Source organism: Labrus mixtus, chromosome 5, assembly GCF_963584025.1.
Source record: "Labrus mixtus chromosome 5, fLabMix1.1, whole genome shotgun sequence".
Lineage (NCBI taxonomy): Eukaryota > Metazoa > Chordata > Actinopteri > Labriformes > Labridae > Labrus > Labrus mixtus.
Window position 1 is genome coordinate 4849732 of NC_083616.1, and position 16489 is coordinate 4866220.

At 41.3% G+C, this 16489-nt stretch overlaps 1 protein-coding gene across 2 annotated transcripts in view; it reads right to left on the reverse strand.

Moving 5' to 3' along the window:
* The window catches only part of adgrd2 (adhesion G protein-coupled receptor D2), a 46731-nt gene extending 45518 nt beyond the window's left edge, over window positions 1-1213 (reverse strand). For both annotated transcript variants that reach the window (XM_061037403.1, XM_061037401.1), the window contains exons 1-3: window positions 698-1213; window positions 398-455; window positions 8-247 (exon numbers count right to left, since the gene is read on the reverse strand). In XM_061037403.1, coding sequence (XP_060893386.1) covers window positions 8-247; window positions 398-455; window positions 698-790 — 391 coding nt within the window. In that variant the 5' untranslated portion in view covers window positions 791-1213. The remainder of the gene's footprint in view (window positions 1-7; window positions 248-397; window positions 456-697) is intronic.
* Between the last annotated feature and the right edge of the window lie 15276 nt (window positions 1214-16489).

The following is a 16489-nucleotide window of genomic DNA, read 5'->3' on the forward strand; positions in this document are numbered from 1 at the left end:
TACCCACATTGCTTTGACAAGGCCACAGGCTTGTTGACCACCTTGCTGGGGTTTCGGACCCAGATGGGTGTGTGAAGTCCTGTCTGTCGAAGCAGCTCCATCACCCCTTCCCGCTCATCTGATTGGTCGAGGTCGGCAAGGGAGCTGAACTGACCTCTGCAGAAGCTGTCAGCCCTGGAGAAGGCCAGTGAATCATTGACCAGCTGAAAGGCCCAGTGAGAAGTTAGATGGGCCAGTCTGGGTTGTCCTGTTGAGGACAAGACGCATTCAAAAAAGGTACCTCAAATAGATTTTCAAACTATATTTTCCAGAAAGATGTTTCAAAGTAAAGAAGGCAGTACACCAGATAAAGACTGCTGGCCACTGAAGAGCCGATAAAAGCGATTTACAGTCTCACCATGCGAGTCTCCCATTCTGTCTGGCCCAGCATGTGTGGGCTCACTCTCACATACCACCTACAGGAGGACAAGTCAAGTTTAAATTATTCCAACAGAGCATTTCTCTGCATTTATTATGAGTAGCAAACTGGAGTTTCATTTCTCCTGGAATATACTGGTCATTTTTTAAAACTTCAGGAATTTAAGTAATTACCCAAAGTCGATGTACTTTTTCAAATACATCAACGGCATCAGGTTAAAACAAGGCACAGAAAACATTTGATACTGCTCTAGTTAAGTAGTTGAGTAAAAGTAGTTACCAAAAAAGTGAAGAGTATGAGTCCAGAATGCAGGGCTCCAATCATCTCTGAGCCAGTGTTGTCTAAAACTGACATAAACCCACCAAGTATCATCAGAAAATGATACTCCTGCTGGATCAAAACGTACTTCAAGGTAGAAAAGGTCCAGATCTCAGTCGGTTAACAAAATAAACCCAATTGTTATTGATATGCACTCTAATATATGTGTCAAATGTAGCCTTGACTACTGCATAGTAAGGCAGCCGGAGCCCATTTGCGAGTCGTTTTTTAACATGTTTCCAATCATCTTGGAAAGTATGTCTTGAGTCATTGTTGCACCCTCAGTTGTAGAATCCACATCTTCCTCCAAAGCAGAAAAAGGGTCCTTTGAGTAATCTGGCATCAAACTCCATGTGTGGTATGATCAAATCCAAATCGGGTCCAGACTCCTCACCTAGTACCTTGGCTTCGAAGTGCAGCATATCCAGCAGAGTTTCTGGTCTCCTCAGAGTCAGTAATCCCCAGTGTGTCCGTCCAAGAGTGCTCGTCTGTCTCCTGCCTTCCTTCAGATCCCCCCACCCCTCCCTTTAGTACCCTGAAGCCATCTGCCTTTGTCATGCAAATGCAGTCATTTTTTTAAAAGAACCCTACTTGCGCAAGCAGTGTCAAGCATTTGGCACAGAGAGTAAATCAAGAGAAGCACAGCAGCAGACTTTGTTTTTAACCATATAGACTACTACAGTACTCTAAAGGTAATTGAAAGATTGTTTTTTATTGCTGCACTTCACAGTCAATTAAACATTAGTACTAGTTGTAAAATTAAAGTACAGTTTACTGTAGAGTTTGTCTTGGAGCGCTTTCATCTGGTGGTTTTGGCAAACATGCTTGAAAAGCTTTTCTGTACCCTCTGACATCAACAGGATTAGCATTACACCCACAAAATCATTTCCTAAAGCAAGTCTTTTTACAAATGAACTTAATAGTTGTATCGATCACAGATGTCACTGGAGCCTGAAATGTAATCTTGGGCAAAAGAAGATAGTTGCAAACAGAACTAGAATATTTTAAACTGACTAATTAGTTTACCAAGTTATTTTTGCAAAAAAGCTAATGACACAGCTCTTTCAGAAACGACTACACACCTAATGATACTAATGATGATGATATCTAGGATGGTTTTAATGCTGATGTTTTGAAGATTTATTAACATATCCCAATGTCAGCACCTGTTTGTCAGATTGGACTTTAAGCTGTTTGTTGGGTCCTCCTTTCTAGATGTTTGCTTGTGTTGTACTTACTTTTCGATGTACCTACTTTAATTGAATTATTTTTTGATAGTATCCTGATTAACAGGTTCCCTTATAATAATTCATCCTACACAGGTTGCCACACCTTCAAGCACATCCTGTTGTATGGTCCAGTCTATTTTACTCTAAATGGGGGCTTTTTGGACAATGAACATCATGCTGCACAGATGTCACTTGATACCACAGGTCATAAAAACTAATCAATATGTTTACTGAGGTAACAATCTCAGAACCAATCGGCATCATCTTGTATCATCGTTGGATAGACGATATATGCCTCTGGGAATGGATGCACATTTCTTAGAAATTACAGGAAGTCAGCGGTGTTCGATGGAAGATGTGTTACATGTGTTAAAACTGTTAGGGCTTAATAAAAACTTGAGTTACAAAAAAAGGACTACAAAATGACTGCAGATGGAAACCAGAACACTTTCAATGCTGAAAATCTAGACCCCTGTGTATAGATTTTAGATTTTAATGTAGAATCTACACACACTGCATGTATTTTGGCTGACGGCAGGAACTATTTAGTTTGTTTCTGTGTTAGTCGTACTTTTTCCTGTTGTATATTTGCCATCTCTCTGCCATCAAACCAGGTGAACTGAAGAGTTTACAATTTACCGCACACTTCTCCAACATTGGCTTCTCATTTTAAATAGATGTACTTGCTAGCACGGCTTGCAAATCCAAATTTTCCAAAGTGTCCTCTTTCTACTGAACTGATGCTGAACAGTCTCAGAACACTTCTACCGTAATTGAGCATGTTTGCCCCCCCTCCCCATTACCTCGCTGGCCTACAATCACACTGCTCCAGGACTAACCGGGCCTGAGCACTGTTACCTATTGTACATAATGTTGAAATTCAACACATGCATAGCTTTATGTAATTATGAAGTGTCCTTAGTTTACAAGACAGACAGACTCAAGAAAAATAAAATAAAAAAAAGACGTTCTGTCGGGTCTGCCTCCGCACATCGGATAAAGAAACGAAGAACGAGACAGCTACTTTTCTGAATTTCAGAATACGCCGGGATTTCTCCATAATGAAGGCTGTCCTCATTGTGTACCCGTGCATGAACTGTACCATGCTGAAGCACATCTTTTCCAAGCATGCCAGGGCCAACGAAGTGTACCGTGCTTGAACATGGATCGGAGCACTCACACTAGTCAAACGAACTGGACTTCAGGGGTGAAGCGTACGTATTGCCTAGTGTGAGTGCGTCTTAAGAGTCTATTCACAGTACAGTAATATAATATACAGTTGGATATTTTAATATGTTTAAATGTCACTGTTGCTTTTATTTGATTTACTCATCAAAAGAACTCCATCCATCTGAATTTTCTTCAACAACCTCGCTTTGAAGAACTCTGAATTAACTCGAGAGAAAAGCGTCATCACAACCCAAACGGTCTATTAAAGAGAACATCTTGTCTAGCGTGGCTTTACACACACCTGTCTAGACAGACTCCCACAGAGAGACTGATGGACTTAGGAGTTGGACTGCTGAAGTAAAGCCTTCACACCCCAAATGCCCAGAATCTAGTGATCCAGAACAAGATGGATTGAGACAAAGCAGACCATTAGTATTCCACCTCGGTATCCAGTCAGAGTGTGAAGAGCTGGACGAGAGCCCACAGGAACAAAAGGTCCTGCAAACTGAGACTTCTGGACATTGCTCTCTCTCGTGCCTTACTCTCCTGTCGCCTATTCTTCTAAATGCACAAAGCTTTCTCCTTCAGTCACTGTGAAACTCAGCCATGGTGTGAAAACCAACGCATTTACTTTTCAATGTTTAGACTGAATAGAGTGGGCCAGTGATCAACAGGTTTGTGAAGGGAACAATCACATGTTTTTGTGTCTGTTAAAAATCCTGATTAAAGTTTTCTTTGCTCAATGTAACTCAGGAATTGTTACCTTCATACCTCATCATCCAAACTACAACACAACACGCTTTCACTTCGCACTCGTGGTTCAGTCTGATTTCTATTTGCCTCGTTTCAACAGATGATCAGATGGTTTTTTACACTCGTCTTGAACAGGAAAAACAAAATAAATGAAGTTCAATTGTTTGATCGTATTATTTGTATAACTTAGTCTAAATGTTGTTAGGTGTATTAAAATGAACCCATCCATGTTATTGCAGCAGATGGCTCGCTCTGTTCGATGTTTCTGCCTTTTAAAAGGATGTTTTCCACCGCTGCTTTGCAAGATGTTGCCAAGTATTTTACTCATGGTGGATTAATCTCGGCTCTCTCTGAAAAATATAACAAAGGATTTTGCAATGTGAAAAATGGCAACCCAAATTTCTGATATTTTTTGACCTTTTTTAAACTAATGTAAAATGGTGCAGTTTGGATCTCAGAACACAAACATGTTTTAAAAGCACTTTATAGACATTGTGACACCATATTCTTCAGGCACACATTAGCAACCAATTGAAAATGGCTTTGTGACCCACTTTTGGGTCCCGACCCACCTGTTGAGAACCACTGGTCTAGACAGTAGGAGTGGTGTTGGCAGACTCACAATTGAGGGTAAACTAGATTTACAGACTAACCCCCAATATCCACAAACAAACAGTACTTTGTGCGCCATGCGGCCCGTCAGCACCACGCTGTATTTCGCTGCCACTCTAGTCAATCAGTTTCCACAGCGAGCGCCACGGCCCGTCTCCGGAGCGTGCCGCCAGCGCCACTACGCTCTGCTCTGTTTCAAATATGCTGCAAATCTATTTTTGGCGGAGTACACTGCTGGCACGCGTCAAGCTTGACAGAATATGACATCTAGGACAGGAAGTCAGACAAGGAAACATACAGAGCATCCAGTCAATTTCAAAATAAAACACAATATACGACCATATTTTTCACTTCATAAACATTACATCAAAACAGGCACCAAATGAACAACAAATCTTCCTCAGAAGGACAAAGCCACAAGTTGTTTGCAGGTTTTTCTCTTTATTCCCACGTGATCTTGTAGTTCTCTTATGATGTGTGTACAGCTGCTCATGGCTGTGTTGACGTTCCAGAAACAGATCCAGTGGGGCAGGGCGCGCGCCGCCCGGCGGATCAAAACTGTGGTGCTGACGATAAGCTTTCCACTGAACGCTCAATCCATGTTCTAACACTCACCTTTGATTGCTAGCTTTTGTTAGTGACCAAAAGAATACTCTGGATACAAGCAGCCTTAAATGGTTCTCACACTTGCACAAAACTCCTGAGACACTCCTGTAGGAGCTGTATGTGTTAAAGCAATTACCCTAATTTTTCACTCAGACTTGACCCGGAGTTTCTCCTGACAGACCCCTTGTATTTTTTCCTCAACAAATCAGAGTGAGCTGATGTGAGAAAGCAGCAGGATATTATCCAGAGAATTCAGCTCGAGCCAATGGGAGGGGGGAGAGATGTTTATATCCCGTGATTGTCGCATGGTGCTTAGAGTGTGTGCACGCGACCACTACGATCCCCATGCACGTAATTAAACGGCTGTGTTCTCCAGTATGTTGTTCTCCGCTCATTTGTTGATTCTGTTGAATAATGGGCGAGAGTTAGAGTAACTTATTATGGCATTACTTGCTTATTCTGCTGCAATATGACACAGACCCAAACATGTAGGAAAATTATGTAAGCATACGAGGATGATTCTTGATACTTTTCAATAAAACCTACAGCTGGATGTGGCAGTGTGTGCTACAAAAGCCAGCTCCGCTTACTTTTCTAGTGTTTGCTGTCATCTCTATTATCAAAGAAAACAAATGGTTAGTTAGCTATGGTTAGTTTATAGTTTTAATATGACTGAACTAGAAGCAATTTAGCTTAACTGTTTGGAAGAACAACCTCAAAGTGGCCACTTAACAGAAAAAGTAATTCGCAATTGAATCTAGAAAACTGGCAGACTACTACAGCAATATTAAGAAGACCGATCAAGAGACAAAGCTGTTAACAGTCTTACATTTTGAGATTTTGAAAAAGTTCAGTTCCTTGAAACCGGCTGACTTTTTAGTCGATCCCTGTTAGAAATTCTAAAAAGCTCAGCTTGACACACATGCCACACTGCTGTGTCACCGCAGTAAAACCCATTAAAGGTCGATGTATTAAACTTAACCACCATTTAAAGCTGCCACCTGGTCTTTACACACCGACAGGACAGAATCTAAATGGTCCATGGACACTGGGCAGTATGGTAACACAGTATACACAGGAGGTCTAATTATCTCACTAGATTTATTTTCTTTGTTTCTATCGTGAAAAAACTATCAAACATCTTTATGTACTGTACTCACATACCCCATAAAGAAAAGTTTCAACATGCATTTAAATGTTCTTAAAGCAGATGGCTTTAAGTGTGTCTGATTTGAGGGGGTCCTGGTCTCCCTCAGCACTCCTACTTATGTCTATGTGCGCTTGAAGTGGATTCATGCTGGACTATGATGTCGTAATAACCAGATTCTGATCCCAATCTTAAGAGGAAGGTATAGAAAATATCTTAAATTGGGGCACCCATGTCTGAGTGGTTGTTCAGAGGTTACATAGTCTTTGAAGCAGGTGACCCAGGTTCAGGTCCGGCCTGTGGCTCCTTTCTGGATTTTCATACCCCAATACTAATTGGTGTTGTATTATATATTGTTGGAAAGCCTGATTAGTCACCTTTACATTGGAGTATAACTTGTAAGGGTCGTGCATTCAGGATGTGAAAGCTAAAAGGTGAATTTTTCACTCTGCTTTCCTGCCAGCCCCCCCAAGTAAATTTTCTGTGTGAAGTCAGTGTGAGCTGATGTGAGAACACAGCAGGAAACATTGAGGAAAATTCATTGTGTGCAAGTGGAAGGGAGTGATAATTGATGTTTTTATCTTACAACTGGCGCACTATCCTTGGCTGTAATTGTGTGACCAATGCATTCTCCATGCATGTTCTGAAATGTATTTTGTTTTCTGTTAGCCAGTATGTAGGCTACCTCTCTGATTTTTTGTTGATATTATGAATGTGTCGAACTACAGGAAGCATCCATATGAAGTCAACAATTGTCCTTATGGTGCCATTTGCGGACTCTGTTGTGCAAACTGAATGGCTTCACTTGTATTCTTCCCTCTATTTGTTATTAAAATGATTAATACATTGATATTAAAGCAAAGACTATCATTGTCATAGGTGGTGTTTGGACCTGCAGCACACGGGAAACACAAGATCAATGAGAATAATCTTTACTGATTAGTTTGGCATGATACAGGTTAAATTGGCCGGTAACAGAGTTTCAAGTCCTTAAGGTGTCTCAGAAAAAAAGCAGAAGGCTAATCGGGGAGCCAGCAGGTGGAATCCAGAGATCCACACAGGAAAACTGGAAAAACTCACTCTGTAGGAGCTGATGTGGGGAAAAGCCAGGGGACAGGCAGACAGGAACCAGGAAGGCAGAGACAGAACTCCTCGTTTGGGACAGAAGGCTGAGGCTAGTTTCAGGATACGACAGCACTGGCTGGTCAGATGACAACAGGGTCAGCAACATGTAATTGGGTCCAAGTGAGACTGCTGGAGAGTCTTGCATTGAGGGGAAGAACGATCTGGCAGTGTCTAGGTGCAGACGAGAGGCTTTTAAATATTGGCCTGATTGCTGATGAGGGCAGCTGTGTGCACAGGTGAGTTGAGTTGGCTGATGAGGTGGCACTTGTGTTGTGGTAGTTACATTCGTGCTGAGGCTATTTGTGTTCATGTGTTGGTGTTTGTGTTTGTTTACCTTAATTTGGTTGAGCTGTATCGTTTTGCAAAGTGTTTTGGACATGCATAAGTCTGAAACTCCTGGCCATCATACATGTGCCAAGAACCAGGTCAGGGTTATTCACGAGGCCGCCTGCAGGAGTGCATATTTAAAAACAGCTTTAGTCATGTGGTTCAGCACAAAAATCAAATTTTTCATAATGACATCGCTTCTTTACAAGATGGCTGCAGGATCTCTGTTTGAATAAGAATAAATACCAAAACATAATGACTTTAACATAAAGATTAAGATTCATGTAAAGAGATAAACCGATGACTTCTTAGTTGTTTTGAAATAGTTTGAGCTGAGTTTCCCTTTAACGCAGACACTAAATGTGGGGAAGTAAACAAGCTATAAACCGGAAAGCTGGGGGAGGAGCCGGGCTGGATCGACAACAATCATTTGACTGGGTCGTAAAAACAGAGCCAGTCAACAGAAATGCAGAGCAAGGACATGCTAAGGCATTTCCCTGTGCATCCCAGAGCAACACACAACACGGTGACACGGCTCTGACAGTACTTTACAACGTTCAATATTTGGACGATTTCTGTTGTGAAAATATGAAAAAGGAAAAAAAAAGTCTAAAATGTATGTGTGTGCCTTCACACATGCTTAAAAGTCTTCTCTGTATCACATGTTTGGACACACAAGGGCCATGCCATTGCTGAAGTCAAAGTTGAATACTGCTGTGCGTCCGTGTAAGCACAAGCTGAGTGTTTCTTTACACTATCAGCCCTGAGCTCGGTGTGCAAACTCTCGTTCAGGCCTCTTTAACGTGCTGCAGGTCAACACTACACTCTGCACACTTCAGTTCAGTTGATTAGCAAACAGACTGAGCATCCAGGAGAAGACTTTTCAGGGTTATTGGAGACGGTTCAACACAGTCAATAAAGCAGCGTGGATGTAAAGTCTTTGACCCATATTTTTGTCAGCACATTGAAGAGTTCTGCTCCTTAACGAGACTCCTCAGTGATAAACAGCGCTCTGATTTTTATCGCTTAATCTGAGTGATCGGCACTGCTTTTGCCTGAAGTCAACAAACGCCTCCGGTCAGCGCTCTCCTCATCAACACACACTCGGCCACAATGAACAAGAGGCTCACAAAAGAGGGCAGGGCTAATTGACCTCCTCCTTTTTTTTCTGCTTTCTCTTCCCTCCACTGTAACGTCACTGCCACTGCCACCCTGTGCATTTCCATGACAACCCTGGGATTGTAAGAGCGGTATGGAAACGTCAAACACTCGGTGGGCTCGCATCGTCGCACACAAAAGGCCAGTGACCTACATGTGGAGCAAGGATGAAGGCTTTTCCCAGAAGACCGGGCCCAGCAGAGCAGTAGAAGACAGAACAGAAACACAGTGACAATCCCCCCCACTCTCTCTTTTCTTTTTCTCAGCCTGATGCTCAAGTTGCAGAACAAACCTGAAAGTAATGTGTCATAAATATATTGCATCTTGATCTCACAGAGCCATAAGCACAGTAGGAAAACGTAGATGAGAAAGTAGCATGTCTGTTTGATAAAGTTTCTCAAAGCAACAATATGTAGTAATGTAGTCTGGTGCCCTTTGGCGACCACCGACAATCTCTGCATGAACCTGTACTGTCATAAGACACACACAGCGCTGCTAACGTCTCCCCCTCAGACACATCTGATGACAGAGAAAAGCCAAAAAACATATATCGACTGACAAGGTTCAGTAATTTTAAAAGATTTTACACAAGCGTCTTCAGCGCGTTGATTGTAAACTGTTTGCATGTGGAGTCTTTTGTGTAATCACCTGTTACCATGGTATCCATGAGCTGTGGCTAAATGGCTACATTGGAGAGGCTAATTTATTACATGTTAGTTGAGATAGGTTTGTAAGGTTCCAAACTTATAAAGCTAACTTGAAGATCAACAAGGTTATATTTTTTTTTAAGATTTATTTTTGTGCCTTTATTGGAGACATAGGACAGTGGATAGAGTAGGGATTCAGGGTGATAGAGAATGGGGATCAGATTTAAACCTGGGCTGCCCGCTTGGAGGACTAAAGCCTCCATACATAGAGCACTAACCACTGCACCACCAACGCCCCAAAAAGATTACTGTTTGGTGTTTATTTTTTTATATGCAAGCCTGTGACACAACTTTGGCTATAATCTGTTATGAATAATATCTGCAGGGACGTACTCTCTGCTTCATGCTCGGTCACTCTCTCTTTCTCTTTTTCTCTTCTTAGCTTCATCCATCACCGTCCTCTTCCTCTTAGCCTCAGCCTTTGTATCAACCCGAACAGAGACAGGCTAACTGGCTTCTTTTCGTATGGTGCCATAAAGTGGTATGCACTTCTTGCGAGATGATCTCGACCTGCTGCCAAAGTCACATGGTGCAGTAAACAGGCGAGCAGGCCGCGCTGTGGACATGAGAGAGACGCCATTGTCCCTGTTGAAAGTTATTGTGCTGCTAAATTGACTTTTGAAACGACTCTTTGAAGGTGGACAAGTTACATGTTGTTGCTTGAAACCATCATGTACTGTAAATATGACACTGTCAAACCTCTGCTCTTATAGATTTCATGTTTGTAAATCTGCACAGAACATTCAGAACGCTCTCTTGTAAACAAACATTCCTGGCTGGTCAGCATTACGGGGTCCATGTTTGTCTGGTCTAATCTGGCAACAGCAGATCGTCTTTATGGCCGCCCCTCGACCATCAATCAGGCCTGCTACTGAGGACCTGGTCGACAGCAGCAGGGGTCACAGCGTCACCACGGAGACAGTCTTTGAAAGCGGCCATATAAACAATATGGGCTGTTGGGACGAGACAAAGAGAAGAGAAAGATGGGGAGGGAGGGGACGGGGCCCTGTGTCCTCTTTGGACAGAATCGGGCTCCAGATGAGTGAGACAATACCGAGCTGAGTCAACCCCTCTCTGCAGGAAGAGGTCATCCAGTGCAACACTACAACTTTCACTCTCATACATGGCTTTTCCAGTTAAAGCGTTTTATTAAAAAATCTAATACTACACAGTTAACATTGTCCACCTTTGATTAGATATGGTAGTGCAGTGGTCTCTGAAGCTTACAGGCACACTTGTGAGGGAGAGGTTCAGGTAGAAAGGAAAGAAAAGTGTAGAAAATGGTAAGCTGGTCCATTGTTGCTTTTGAAGCATTTACTTCCTGTTAAACTTCCTGTTCATCCAATCAGCGATGATTATTGTCGATCCCAGGTACCTACTCTTTCTGTTAGATGTTAATGTTGTTGTGTTTTCTTATTTGTCGTTTTGCTTTGCACTTCAGGGCCACCGTAGTTACCTATTTTAAAACTTAAATCCATCCACTTCTTCTTTATCTTTATTGTCAATTTAGCCGTAGGTACTGGAAATACAGAAAAATAAAAAAAATGGTTTCCCAAACCACAGTTCAAACTTTTTTATATATAGCCTTTAAAAAAGGTAAAAATAACAAACAAAAACACAAATGTTGATAATGTGCAAAACTATTTGCATTAAAAACAACAGTACCAACAAATAAACATGGGTTTGAACTAAATATATATAAGGCACTAACTTATAGCGATAAAGATTATTATTATAAGGTCCTTTGTCTTTTAAAGCCACAGATGCTTCTGTGTTGCTGATGAGGGTCGTCATTATGTGACATTAGTGTCCATAAGCGTCCGGTGCTGATTTTGGTTTTCCTGTTGATGTGGTGAGGGAGGGAGAGAGTCAGAGAGAGAAAAGACGAGAGACAGGGAGAGAGAGAGAGAGATGGACAGAAGCTTTACCTCCTTCATAAAATTTGGACCAGAATGAAACCTTGCAGAACATGAGATGTGAGGACGACGTCTGAGATTCTCTGGTTTAGAAACCTTTCTTTGTAGATGTGATGACCTTCACAAGTGTATTCTTTATATAGTGTAAGTCTCTTTTATTGTGAATCCTCAGGGTAAAAGATGGCCATGGTGAATCCTGTGAAGAGAGGAAAATGAAAAAGCAGCTGTAAAGGGCCTATGGGAGAATGTAAACCATGTTTCTATTGGTCCTTTGAGACTGCTCTGAATTAATGGGGAAGGATTTCTGCAACACCATTGAGAAGAACAGGTATGTTTGTACGCCTCTGTTTTCTTAATGTTTCTTCACACGTTGTTTCTGTTTCATGGTGACTGTGTGGTGCCTTTATTGCTTCTTAACCCTTTAGCTCTGCTTTTACTGCAACAGTCATGAGTTACTTTGTAGATACCTTAAAATAATAGGCATGAAATAAAGACTGAAATTAGGATAAATCTCTCTAATGTAACATGCCATGCACCAGCTATCACTTTGATGTTAAGTACATTTATTACACCAACATTTAAAATTGGAATTATGTAAGGTGTGAATATTAAACAACCCTTATCCAAGGCGGAGTTGACCACTGGCGGGTATTTTTCAAAACAGAGGTTTCCTCCCTCCGTTTAAAATAATCCTGTCCACTCCATGCTAAACCCACTGTTACGGCTGTCACAAGCACGGCAAGTCAACAACGATGTGAACATTTCTCGCCTTTCCTCTGCAATGACCATTTCATTTTTAAAGTTGTCCCACCAAAAAAAAAGTGCTGCATCTTAAAACATGGCATCATTTACCGGGGGGGGTTCTTTCATGCACTACTTGCAGTCTGAGTGATGTGACCTGAAATATATGGATTCATTGAAAATAAACAATTTAAAAAGGTTTTATGAAGATTTTGGAGGTGCAGAGAGAGAGTTATCTGCTTTTGCAAACGAGCTCCACTCAGTCCTCTGACGCTGCAGAACGTATTTTGGCACACTGACACCTTGTGGCAAAATGAGAAAACACACCACAGATCGAGAGCTGGGCAATTTATTGACTCTGGCTTCTCATGATCATGAAAACAAGATACTCTTTACTATTAATATTTCTTATTATTTTACATTTATATGTTTTTTTCACTTATATATTTTCATGTATTTCTTGTTTTTAAAGTGTTCAGAATGTTAAAGTGTTTCAGTTCGGTGAATGCATGTGATACAGATGTTGTAAAATCATGTCTAATAATCATGATCTGAAAATCAATTAAAATACTTTAGCCCTTCTGTTTATGAATTTTACCCCAAGAACGTTTCCTATTTCGTTTTCCTTCATTATCATATGCTCTGGTATGCTGACATTTTCAGAAGAAGTCTGGTTACCTCACCTTCATGCATTTTGAAGGCATTGTCCATTCCTCTGAAATGCATCCGTACCAGCTCCCTTTCCAACAACGAGGACAATTTCAACCTAAACTGACGAGACAACTGCACATTAAGGATTCCTTGCTGTATCCATCGATGCATGTAATCAACTGATGGAAATGTTTTTCCTACAAAGTACATCTCTCGAGCCTCTACTTTTTCAAATGACTTCACCTTTTCCCCCACAAAAGCCTCTGTAGTTCTGCTGGTGTAAAGACTGTCTGTTCTTTTAACACCTCGTGGTATACAATTTATTTATTTATTTCATGTTTATTTGTGACAAGCATGGCGCTGTTTTCCACACACTACAGCATGATGTTCCTGATGGTGTTTGTCAAGGCGCCTGAATGAAGCAACACCTAGACTTGTAAACACACACACACTCACACACACCTGATGACGTCCGTAACAATGGTGTATAGCCAGATGCAGAATTATTTTTTATAGTCTTATTAAAACATTTTGTTCTAAACTTAGGCTGTTGTTGTTATATCGCCAACATGCAAGGGCTGCCAACCGATCCATGAAGTGTCGCTGACCTGGCTGTGAGCCTAACGTCTTTAGCCAATAATGCAATGCTTTCTAGTTTACCAAGATGAAACAGAGCTCCCTGCTTCATTTCTTCACAAAATCTTGGTTTGATCACCAGCTGGACTCAAGGCATACACCTGTGGAGGATGTTTCTCCCCTTCCGTCAACAAGTGCGACTCCTTTGGCTTAGAAGGCTGCAGAGACTGAGTCAGAGGTCATCAAAATGAAGCCAATGAAGAAGTGCAAAATCCTGCAGTTCTTCAGGTGTCGGCTTGAGGCTGGTTCTAGTAGAGCTGAAAATCACAAACACACCCGTTCAAAAAAAGCTGTTTTTACAGCATAAATAAACCTGTTTACAGCCTGGTACAAAAAAAGAAATATGTTAAAGAAATATTAGTTTTTGTCATCACTGGCACAAACTGTACTGGGGGTGAATTTTGTTTTAAAAACCTCTGTTGTGATCTTATGAACGATAAGTGTCATAGGTGTGTAGCTGACATGATTGACAGGTGGGTGTGGTGTAACGGTTTGTCAAGAGGCTCAAACCCCGCCTTAGCTCCAGCTCTCAGCCTGTTGTTAGTTTGACTGAAAGTTAGGGTGAGACAGCATTTCCATCATGGCGTCTGCTGCCAATGAGCCTCCAGAGCTTCCCGCAGGAACAGATAGCTGACATCACTCAGGCTTCGTCCATTAATATTTACAGTCTATGGAGGTTTCAGACCTTTCTGAGAGCCTGCATGCTATAGCTAAAAGAGTCATGTGGTAAAGATGTTTCCCCCATGCATAAACAGTTTACTTTGTGTTTTGCTCACATTGTTGTTCTGTGCAGCGCTTGTTTTCAACACTAAACTGGATAAAAGCATCATGCTCACAGAAAGACTCTTGATGCTGATGTTTGAAAGAGAACTTATAGAGTCATTGGATTCAGATGAAATCATTCAAGGCCATGTTACAGCCTCTTGCCCTTTAAGCTGCTAACTGCACAGGTAGGCACTATTATACTGTGTTATGACTCTGTCGTATGCAAGCCTGTGCAATGCACTGTGTGGTTGTGTTTTACACTGCAGTATAAAATATAACCATAGGCTACATTGCTCCAGCTTGCATACAAAGCACTTGTATGTGTTGTGACTATCTGCACGTATTATAGAGGTGCACGTCTATCTGACCTACTCTGGTGTTGTAAAGACAATAAATGTGGCACACCCAGTTTTTCTGATGCACACCCAGAGTCTCTTCTCTGGCGATGCTAGTGGCCTGTGAGTAACAGAAAGTGTGAGTGTGTTTGAAAAATATGTTGAACAAGAGAAGAAGAAAAACAGGCAGAGTTGCAGAAAGAAAATTGTGTGTGTTCCTGTGCCACAGAAAGATCACACCTTTGCACAACATCTTCATTTTAACTTTCACTTGCTGATCTCTTTTCAACCAGTAGATGGTGCTCTGATGTAAGACTTGACTTGTATACTCGACATGCATACATTATTTGTGTGTGCACCTTATGGGTTTGTGTGTGTGTGTGTGTGTGTGTGTGTGTGTGTGTGCGCCCAGGAGAAGCTGTCAAAACATCTGTCCCAGTTGTCCCTGCACATCTCTTCTGATCAGAGAGCAGACAGGTTTCCTCGTCCCGTTTTACCTGCAGTCACCTGCAGCCGGCCTCCGCGGAGATGACGGAGGAGGAAGGCAATTACAGGAGCAAGCAACGGGAAGCAGATGTGCAATTATGAGAACAGAGGTTTGCACTTAGCCCGCTCATTGCCCCAGCGTCCTCCCTGCAATCCACAATGCAATCCACAGCAGTCAGCTCGGCAAACTGCTAATTAAGTCCTCATCACAGCCAGAGCGTTTACAACACTGATCATCCCAAACACAAGTCAGAGTCAGATCCTCTGCTCGTCACCATCAACGCTCACTAGAACAGATGAATTTTCAGGAACACATAAACCTAATGCAAAATATGTTTAGATAGCCAGTGCTGTGGACTTGAGACCCATAATGAGTCCTCACCTCACTACTATTTCCACTGATGATAATATTCACATTTAAACATTTCATGCCAAAAGTTGTGACAAATCCTCATTTAGTTATTTCCCCTTCTGGTATGTTGTAAATATTAATCTGTGTATCATGATTTGTAATATTTCTGTCTCAACTTCCTCTGTAGGTTTTACAGATGTTGGACTCATATAGCGCTTTTCTGAAAACTCAAAGACAAAAAAAAACAAAAAACTAAGAAAACAATAGAAAAAATAAATGATCTAAGAGAAGATGTTAAATTAATATTGTTCACAGAGTTCTATCCATCAATCTGTATTCTATAAGTTTTAAAATCCAAAGGTCACCAGAGGGCAGGAACTATTCCAGCCGACACCAAAGAGAAAGCACAAGTGCTCCAGATTAGCCAGTTGTTTCTACTCATCTACAAAACATCAATTAGACCTCAGCTGTGTCCGATATCACTCACTCGTTCCCGACTCCCTACTCACTATATAGTGAGTTATATATAGTGGACTATATAGTGCACTCACTCCAAAATAAAAAAAATATATTTTTGACACTACTCGCTCACTCGATGGCTGCTGACAGTGACGTCATTGTTGTCACTCAACTAAAACGTGCAGCTTAACAGTGGCCGAGGATCAATAATAATGGTAAATAACAGCATAAATTTCAGTGAAAACTTCTATTATACTGAGCGTATTAACACATTTACAAATAATAAATACATATAAAATATTGAATTTTACATAATGAGACATATTTTCAGACTCATTTATTCATGCTCACAGACTCTGGTTTCTCTTCTGTCATCATCATTAGGATGAACTAACATCACTAACGTTGACGATCTTTTACTCTTTTTTAAAATAGATCATAGATTTCAGTCAAAACCCTCTGAATATGAACTTTATTGATTTTCTGTGTTCACGCTGGTCGCTCCTCTCGTCCGTTTGAGAGCAGCCGAGTGAAACACCTCTCTCTGTATGTAAAAATCTTTTGAACCGCAATGCATG